Source organism: Danio rerio, chromosome 4, assembly GCF_049306965.1.
Source record: "Danio rerio strain Tuebingen ecotype United States chromosome 4, GRCz12tu, whole genome shotgun sequence".
Classification (NCBI taxonomy): Eukaryota; Metazoa; Chordata; class Actinopteri; order Cypriniformes; family Danionidae; genus Danio; species Danio rerio.
This window is the reverse complement of record NC_133179.1, coordinates 17,028,678-17,038,702: the sequence shown is the minus strand read 5'-3', so window position 1 is coordinate 17,038,702 and position 10,025 is coordinate 17,028,678. Positions and strand designations below refer to the sequence as shown.

The 10,025-nt window shown below is 38.1% G+C and overlaps 1 protein-coding gene across 1 annotated transcript; it reads left to right on the top strand.

Annotated features, from left to right (window-relative positions):
* Window positions 1–419: 419 nt before the first annotated feature.
* wu:fc23c09 lies at window positions 420–6,651 on the top strand. Its single transcript, NM_001423131.1, has 4 exons — window positions 420–587; window positions 849–930; window positions 1,202–2,081; window positions 2,681–6,651. The coding sequence occupies exons 2-4, from the start codon at window positions 864–866 to the stop codon at window positions 3,768–3,770; spliced, it is 2,037 nt and encodes a 678-aa protein (NP_001410060.1). The 5' UTR covers window positions 420–587; window positions 849–863; the 3' UTR covers window positions 3,771–6,651.
* The last annotated feature ends 3,374 nt before the right edge of the window (window positions 6,652–10,025 follow it).

Sequence of the window (10,025 nt, the reverse complement as noted above, 5' to 3'; positions counted from 1 at the left end):
TTTGGTTTAACATCTGTTACGATGAAATACCAAATAGAGGTTGAACAAAAGGTTTCTTTTTTACAGTTAAACTTTTACAGTTGAATTTCAGTCTAGAATATTTTGCTATGCCTCACCTCACACAGCTCTATGCACCTCACACAATCTTATCGAAAGGTCAAAGGTCACATAAGAAAATACTTGTCATTGTAGTGCAAGTGTACCCGTGTCTGTGAAATGAAGGCAAATAGTATCAATCCTGACCTTTGACCTTCCAATTTAGTATGTCTATCTTCATTCCTCTGAATTGATCCGCTAGATTGTTTTCGGATCTAGTGTGTAAGTGAGAAAATTCCCGTAATGATAAGCATCTTTGAAGAGAGCTATATAACTCACGAGTCATTTTCCTGAGTGTGTATGTGGAATTTGCATTAAGGAGACGGGAGAGTCTTTAAATGGGTCCATTAGTCCGTATGCGCATCTATTTGTTTGTGTTGAGTCAGTCATGCTGTGAAGACGGTGAAGCAGAAAGCCAGCATGTCTGCAGAGCAGAAGAACTTCTACATATGAAGGACGGATGCCACATACTCACCTTGAACACACTCCAGGTAAGCCGTGCCTGCTGGGCCGACCTCATTACAAAATCTTCAGGGTCTGGATTTATGCTCAAATGATCAGTTACAGCTTGTAAATGGAAGCTTTCTGGAAACTTTAATGTGGTTGCCTGCCATTTTTAAAATCGTAGGTGTTTACATTTTTTATTTCAGTCTCCTGGAGCTTGGTTGATGGCCACAGATTTTTTCTTATACTGCAGATGGTTTTATTCTAACTTTTCATTGTTAGTTAGATGATTGTTTTCTTCTCCTTAGCCTTTTTAGGTAAAAATGAAGCCCCTTGTGCTGCTGTTTTGGATTTTTGTTGTGACCGTACACACTTTTGTGCTTCAGCCAAGTAAGTACTCCTAAATTGAACTAATTTAAATACGTTTTAATCCATGTTTTAATGTTGAATATTCAGAATGTTTCAGTGATGCATGTCGGATTACAAAAAAACATGCAGTATTCTAAGGAAATATGACTGTAATCTGCTTATATCATGACTCTTATTTCTAAGGTATTACAGTATATTTGGCAAATGTCCCATAACAACTGAGCCAGTATTTATTTTAAAAATGTATTGTGTTTGTAAAGGTCCTAAAGATGAGTTACCTTTTATTCTGTAGGTGTAAATGTGACCGTTTTGCAGAATGCATCTGCAGAAGGTGACCTTTGGGGAAAGCAGAGACTTACTCGGGTAATGGAAGCTCTAAACGCTGAAGAAGAGAAAAGAAGTGAGGAAGAGGTCAAAATCCGTGGGGCAGAAAAAGAAACTAACAATAGTAATGAAGAACATGGTATGAAAGAAACAGAAATGGGACAAACAATGATACGCACAGAGGATGCAGAGGAAAAAGAGAACCAGCAAGGACAGAGTCCGGATGAACCTGACACATTGGATTTCACCCGGCCAACTCTGAAGCAATACAACACTCCTAGCATATCTATCACATCCCATCCAGTTCTGCTCACAGAATCAGCTACTCCACCTCCATCATTCTCCTCCACACCACAGAGACCAGCATCAGCTCCAGAGACCTTGTATGTCATCACCAATACAAACCTTTCATCTGAAACCACAGTTGAAACCCCAAAATTTCACACTCCAGATGCAATGGGAACCACATTACTAAATGAAAGCAGAACAAATGATGACCTTAAAGTGGAACTCCATGTGATGAACGTCTCTGAGCTCCACCTAAAGGAGGAAGTGAGTGTTGAAGTCACTGCATTGTCAGCGAGAGCGGGACCCACTGCAAAGGCCCTTCCCAGTACCTTTACGGACAAAGCAAAAAGCAAAGTGGCCAAACATAAAGACAATAAAACACTGAAAGGGAAGAAAAAAAAGGCTGTAAAGGGGAAGCCAAGGAAGACAACCAAAGTTTCGAAAAAAGCAAAGAAAGTTAAAAAGTTAAATCATGAGCAGAAACTGAAGCCAACAACTCCGTCGCATTTTCCTTATTTTGAAGATAACTACTGCCCATCAGAGTGTTCCTGCTATGGGAGGTATGTGTCAACTACATCTTAACCCAGGGGTGTCCTTTAGGGTTATTGTGTTTTATAGTTTAACAGTAATTAGACATGCTAAAACCTGCTCACTGAGATCTTCATACTCACTTGAAACCTACAGGCAGGTGTGATGGAGCGGTTTCGACCTCCAACCCTTATTAAACTTACTTGCCTGTTGTTGTTTTTATCACTCCTGAAGACATTAAAAGAATAGTTTACCCAAAAAATTTTATTTCCTCACACAAAGTGCCTTTAAACTTGATTTTTTTTCTTTTGTTGAACACAACGCATTATACATTGAAGAATCTTGGGAGTAAAACAGCCATCGAATTTCATAGTATGGTATGTTGTTCCTAATATAAATCACAGAAACTCAGACATGCTAGCAACTTTTGGACAATGAGCAAATTATGGCAATTTTTCATTTTTGGTTGAACTGTGCCAGATGAAATTAGCTTTTTTCGTGTCTACTGGATTATGGTTGCAGCTAAACTCTACAAAAAAGTGTTTTAGAATTGTCTTAACCAAGCATGAAATAACTGACCTTAACTTTTTACACTGTAATTTGTCCGTCAAATCAATCTCTTGTTTTACAGGGTTGTGCAGTGTTCTGACAAACACTTGGTCAAAATACCTTATGGAATTCCTTACAACTCCAGGTACATTCTCTTAATGAACAACAAAATTGATAGCATTCAGTTAAACTTGCTCTCCCAGTACGACTCCATGGAGTTCCTGGTGTTAAGGAACAACCGTTTAACAGATTCCGCAGTCAAGAAAGCATTTGAAGGGATTCAGCGTCTAAAGAGATTATATGTGGAGCGGAACCTTCTCCGAAGCATCCCCACAGACCTGCCTGCTACTCTTGAGGAGCTACGTCTGGACTGGAACCAGATAAGTGCAATGTCCAATGCAGCTTTTGAACGCTGTCCGAGTTTGCAAATTCTTAGCCTGAGCAACAACACCCTGTTGACTATCCCTCCAGGTGTGCTTCTTCCTTTGGGCAGCCTTCGGACCCTCACTCTGTCCTACAACCAGCTCGCCTCTGTTCCAATGCAGCTGCCCCTCAGTCTTCGAGAACTGTATCTCAGAGGCAATCGCATTCAACGTCTACAAGGTGACATGTTCTGGGGAGAGTCAGAGTTGCAGATTCTGGATTTAAGTTTGAACAGATTGACCGATAAAGGGCTTGGGAAGGCAGCACTATTGAATGCCACTGGCCTCGAGAGTTTGAATCTAGAAGGCAACTTACTGAAGCGAGTTCCTCGCCATCTACCCCACACCATAAAGACCCTCAACTTGGAAGGAAACTTCATCTTGAGCATTACCAAGGATGCCTTTGTTTCTATGCCTCAACTGGAGCATCTAGGTTTAGCAAGAAACAAAATCGCCAAAGTGGCTCTTGGTGCCTTCAGAGTTCTCCCACTTCTGCATCAGCTAGATATGAGTTACAATGCCTTAGAACAGGTACCACGGCAGCTCCCATTGTGGCTGCACTCTGCAACATTTATGCACAACAACATCCGTTCGATTCCTCGTGATGCATTCTGTTGGGGTCGAGACAATGTGTCCCCACTGAGCCGCTTGGTGAAGGTGCAACTGGAATATAACATGATAGATCTAGGTCATCTGGACACGCTGGCCTTCAGATGCCTCAGAGGCTTTCAAGTGGTGGAACTTTACTGAATGAATCAATTGGGAAGCCCTAGATAAAAGGGGCAGGCTATGGTTGGAGTTGGCATCTGCGACGATGATGAGTTTGACAAACTTACTTTCAATAGGATGAAAAGTCAGAAATTGCAGTTAGTGATAAACTATATAAACTGCAAAAATGCTCAGCTCTGTAGACGATAGTTTTGATGGGCATGAGGTGTCGTGCATTACTTGACACATATTGAGTACTTTTCTGATGCTGCTTCTCTGATTTGATCAAGTGTGTCTGCCTGCGGACTGCAAAACAGGGGCGTAAGATGAAGGGACGTAACCTGTAGTAAGTCAAAGGCGTAACTTGCAGTTGTCATATTGAACCATGTGAGATGTCACAATGAAATGTAGTTGGCAAGATGGCTTACCAGAAAATTTTTTTAAGAGTTTTCTCCAAATTTATCTACAACAAATTCTTTGATATATTATTATATTCATACGATTAGCAACTCCACCATGCAACTTTATTCGTTGACTTCTACTCGATGTCGCCCCCTGTGGTTGCAAATAACCTAAACATTCTTAAACATCGCTGATTTGCCATTGTTTTCACATGCTCAACAAAAATGACTGTGAGTGGCCGTAGAGGTCATCGGTTCACCGAACTTACCGCTGTTTACTGCATGTAACCACAGATACAGGGACATTGGAGCCTTTTAAAGCCACAATTCATCGTATATCGTAAATCAGCTTTTAAAGAAACCAGCTGATCGACGTGACCTTAAAACGCTTCAGTGTCCCTGTATCTGTGTTTAGGCTCAATTTGGTGAACCGATGACTTTTAAGGCCAATCACAGTCATTTCTGGTGAACAGGTGAACACAATGGCAAATCAGCGATGTTTAAGAATATGCTCCACAGCGCTTAAATGTTTGCGGGACATTTCAGTACCGATTGGTATCGAATTCCAGTATCATAACAACCCTAGTTAGGTAGAGACGTTAATAATTGTGACGGTTGGCTTTAGGTGTGGAGTAGGTGTAGACGTTAATAACTGATGTACAGCGCCATGTTGAGGACAACATACTTTTGACATGCCTCCATAACTTCAAGTTATGCCTCTAATGTACTAGAAGTTACGCCCCTAAGACACCTTCAAATTACGCCCCTATCTTGCAGTCCGCAGACAGACCCTACTCGATCTGATCAAATATAGCCAAAAACAGAATTTAAGTGTATGCGGCCTGGGTTATTTGTTGTGATGAAATTTGACTAGATGTTGAATAAGACTGAGATCAGAGTTGTTTTGTTTGGATGAATCCCAGTCCCACTTGTTTTTGAGATTGTGTATTGATTCAATGTGACACAACATGTCTTACATTAGAAAATAAATCACTCGCTTTTGTAACTTGGCAGTCATCTTATCTCTGTCTTCTCCAGCTAATGTTATATCAGTGGTTCTTCACTCCAAATATGTACTGTTTAAGATTCAACAGGGGACATACTTCACGTCGAGTTGATACGATATTTTCACTGTTTCTCATTATCTGTAGTGTTTTTCTAAAAATTGCTTGTTTTATTTTTCTTGGTAAGTGCTTGGCTGGGTTTGCTGATTGGCTGTGGTTATTTGTGCCAGATTTGAAGCGAAGAAAAGCGCATTATTCAGAATTTGGCCGAGATGATCTTGGCTGTTTCTTTCTCTCACACAAGGGACTTAACCAGTCCATCTATGCCATTGGCTGGAGTTCCAGTGTGGGTGTGTGTGTTTAGGAAAGAAATCTCCTGCAAATAAACATGTTTGGTTGAACATATTTGAGTACTTTAAGGTTATGCTTTTAGGATGAGTCCAAAATACAACCTTGCAAGACACTTGCACATGGTTGTATTCACCAATAGGTGGCAGAAGAGTATATTTTAACAAACCTTTGCATACATTTTAATATTTCTCCCTGGTTCAAGAATTACAAAGTTAATATGCTCCATTAGAAAAGTTGATCATCATTGATCATTGAACTCTCTTTATTCACATTATTGTGAGTTTTTAATGGCCGTTCTTAAAAAGATGTCTCAAATGTATATTTTCATTTCAAAGCATATGCGTGTTGCTGCTCTTGCATATGAACAAAGTTGACAGGGTCTTGCCAATCTCTTGCGGTCTTTAGTTTCAATTCAGTGAGACTGTTTAAGCAAACCATATGAGTGTGTGTAAGAGTTAGGGAATACAGGGAAGGAGAGGTGAAGAGGGGGGAAAGGGGTGACAAAGTGAGAGAGAAATGAGATGGAAAGAAAGCAAATCGCAGCTTCATGTGTAGGGTTGGTGAATTCCATCTGTCTAATAATGCAGGGAAGCTACGTGGCACTGGGAGACAGCTGGAGAGAGAGTAAGAGAGAGAGAGAGTCTGAGGAAAAGACGAGAGGAAGACTGAGGGGAAAAAAAGAGAGGACTTTAGTAAGGTGAAGGAGATTCTTCCAGAACATCCCTACAGTCCAGCAGGACCCTGACCCCTGATATTTATCTGTTTGAAAACTCTTTTTCTTATTACTTGTTGAGTTTATTTGATTTTAACCCAAGCAGATTTGTTTTTAATATTGGCAAATGGGAGAGACGGTGAGCTGGCACGCATATTTTCATAAGTTGTCTGTGCACATACACTAAGAATGGATAAATAGTATTGTGTTAAAGACGATACTTTATAATTATTTGATCTGAAATTTCTATAACAAAGGGACAAACTGTACACTATAAAAATGGAAATGAATAAGAATCTGTTTTGGGAGAATATGTTAGAAGAATACTATTTCAGTCATATAACTTCAAAATGTTACATTTCGCTGCATGTGTTTGGGGTATCTTTGTAATTAATTGTGAAATTTTCAATTTACTGTCCATTTAAAAATGTAATTAAATAAAAAAAATCTTAAAATGTTGTTCTATAACTAATGTTTTTTCAGCAATAATATTGCAAAACCAATGTGAAAGATATATATTAGTATTTAATAATTATATGACAGTATTTTTATTGACTCCTCGGTGGGGGGGGGGGGTTGATATCCAGAATGGGGAAGTCCCAGAGTAAAGTGAGAAAATATGATACACCGGTGTTTTTGGAAAAACTGTATCTGATCGGGCAGTTAAAAGATTTAACTTGGGCCATCTCCACACTGGTAGATCTGTCTCTTTGGGATAGCAGCGTAATTACAATAAGTGAGATCCGAGACATGACTCGACACAGATAATCTGTTGCGAGGGGGTAAAGTCCCTGGCGTCTGGCTAAGATCAATACCTTTTATTACGTTTGGCTTGCTAAAGTGATCTACTCTCGTGAGGGGGTAGAAATTAGTGGCCGTGCGATTTACTTCCAGAAGGAAGTTGAAATTGTGGGGCACGTAATTAGAGCTGTAAAGCTTAACTTATCGACTTAACGTGAACAAATTGAATCTGTTTGAGACGTCCAATAGATGAATACGTACCAAAAAAGTTCACAACGGGGGGTTGATCAGTAGAGTGGGTAGGTTCCTGAGTAAAATGACAAAATATGATACACCGGTGTTTTAGAATATGGGAAAACATGTCTTTATGCTGTTTTTATCTGTTTTTAAATTAATTTGGTTCTATTTTATTTATACTTTTCTCTTTTATTCCTGTATATGTAAAGCACTTTAAATTGCCACTGTGTATAAAATGTGCTATATAAATAAACTAGCCTTGACTCGACTCTTTTTAACTGACAAGTGTTAAAAATATGGAGATCTGAAACAAATAATTCTCAGTTTAGCAGATCAAGGTTGCACAATTTACCACTTCTCATTATATCAGCTTTGTTCACTTAAGAATCTATAACAGGGGTGTCCAAACTCGAATCTGGAGGGCCGTTGTCCTGCATATTTTAGTTTCAGACCCATTTAAACACCCCTGAACCAACTAATCAAGCTTTTTCTAGGTATACAAGAAATTTCCAGGGAGGTGTGTTGAAGGAAATTGGAGTTAAACTATGCAGGGCACCGGCCCTCCAGGACCGAGTTTGGACACCCCAAATATAACTTAAAAATAAAGTGTTATGAATTATTTTTTTAAGTAACAATTTTAACTATTACTAGTGTTAATTGCTTGCCTAAATGAAGACATTGGCAGTTTATTGCTACTTCTAAAGTACATAATCTGCATGATCTTATTCTACATCCATACCCAACACCTAACAGTTTATAACTAATAATAAGCAGCAAATGAAGAGTTTATTAAGGCAGAAGTCATAGTTAAAGTTTTTCTCAATTGCTAGTACACTAAAACCCATTGGCTGAACCAAGTTCTCTGCCTCATTTAGCTAATTGTGCAATCTGTTGTCAATACAGATAAAACAAAGCCATTGACATGGTAAAACACATTGTGCAGATTGACTTTTCAGCAAAACTGCAAACACGTTCTCATTCTCAAAACAAATTCTGCACTTCTGCCATCAAATTCTGTCATCCATACTGGTAAACACAAGTACCAACAATCAAATACAAATTGGGATAAGATGTCATTGATTTAATACAACCACTCAAAATTGATTTCACGTAAGAAAATAGAGCAAGGGTTCAGAAATTAGTTCAGAAATAGCAAGAAGTGTACCCAATTGTATGACCCAAACTTTTATTTACCCCTTGCTTTCTGTTTCTCCAGGTTGCCTTTTGGATGGTTAAAGTTTATAACTGAATCTAATAACTCACAATGCATGTACTACAGTAGGTGTGTGCAGTTGATCAGTCCTAAGCTAAAGGCATAAGAACAAACAAATTGCAGACATCTTCAACCCATAAACCGAACCCAGGATAGGTCACAGACTGTTACATTGCCTGAGGTTAGATAATTGCTTCATATTGATAAAAGAAGTAAACTTAGTGTGCAAAATCTGTGAGCATGCACTTGTAATGCTAATGCTAACATCTGTGATTTTATTAGGATTCAGTCTAGCCTGTGGCATTTAATGAACAGAAGGCCTGAACTTATTTACCAGTCAAGAATGTCTGCAAACACAAAGCCAGGAAATGAAACCCCACCCTGGAAATAGGAAGAGGAATAAATGGATAGATACAAAGCGCCTGTCCAGGTCAATAAACAGAAAACCAGGTCAACACTGGTCTACGGGACCTGAAAGTCATTTCAATGGTGAGTCTGGGATTCCTGAATGAATGAAATTGCTTAGTTTGAAATTATTTTTGGCTAAAACTTTAACACTTATTTGGTATTGCATATTGGTGACCTGCACATTTGTTTTTATTTGGTGAGACAATAAAGGCAACACAATGGTTATTTCATGCACTAATCTAGTTTTTAGATTTTGGCTTTCATAACATTTTATCCACAATAGTTCAAAGAAAACATCTAAAATAGACATTAAGTGTTAGTTTTAGTTTTTACTTTTATTACCCTTTAGTCATGTGTCAGTACATTTCAATTCAAATTCATAAGCTGTTTTCAAAAAATGATTTAAACAAAAATGTCCAGCTTTATTTTGCAATATTCCACCCATTTCTTCGAAACTATTATAAGTATTATTAATATTATTAATTATCATTGTTATAGTTATATTATTATTGTTATTATTATTACTGTTCATTCGTTTGTTTTGTTTCGTTCGTTCATTTTGTTTCGTTCGTTCATTATGTTTTATTAGTTTTGTTTTGTTCGTTTGTTTGTTCGTTTTGTTTTGCTTCATTTGGTTTAGTTTGTTTTGGTTTCGTTATGTTTCGTTCATTCATTAATTTTCCTGCAGCTTAGCCCTTATTTATTAGAGACTGCCACAGCAGAATGTACAGGCAACTATTCCAGTATAGGTTTTACACAGCGGATGACCTTCTAGCCACAACCTAGTACTGGAGAATTATTATTATTAAAGATGAAAAATTACACTTTGCTGGCATCTAATATGCTTCCTATGTATTTAAATAGGTTGATGCAGACACAATAATGGGATAACCTGTCTTTGAACAATATACGGTGCTATTTATTCCAAGGAATATGCCATTTATGTTATTGGTCACACTATAATATTTTGATGGTCCGTTTGTTGAATTTAATTTACATTGCATCTACATGCCAGCTAATTCACATTAGATTATAAGTAGACTGTTAGGTTGGGGTTAGGGTTAGTGCAAGTTCATATGTACTTGCAAAGTTTCTTATAGTCAGTTAAATGTCTGTTAAAGGAGCAGTATCAGCAGATATTAAGCAGACATATTATACACATATGTAAATATACATATAATGTCACATGCATATTTAAGCAAATTTCACAAAACAGTTGCCTTAATGTGA

What these genes read in the sequence shown, in the direction of transcription:
- wu:fc23c09 (NM_001423131.1), top strand. Translation starts at nt 864, where the DNA reads ATGAAGCCCCTTGTGCTGCTGTTTTGGATTTTTGTTGTGACCGTACAC. An exon ending in CACTTTTGTGCTTCAGCCAA is followed by an intron (nt 931 to 1,201) that starts GTAAGTACTCCT and finishes TTTATTCTGTAG; the next exon opens with GTGTAAATGTGACCGTTTTG. An exon ending in GAGTGTTCCTGCTATGGGAG is followed by an intron (nt 2,082 to 2,680) that starts GTATGTGTCAAC and finishes CTTGTTTTACAG; the next exon opens with GGTTGTGCAGTGTTCTGACA.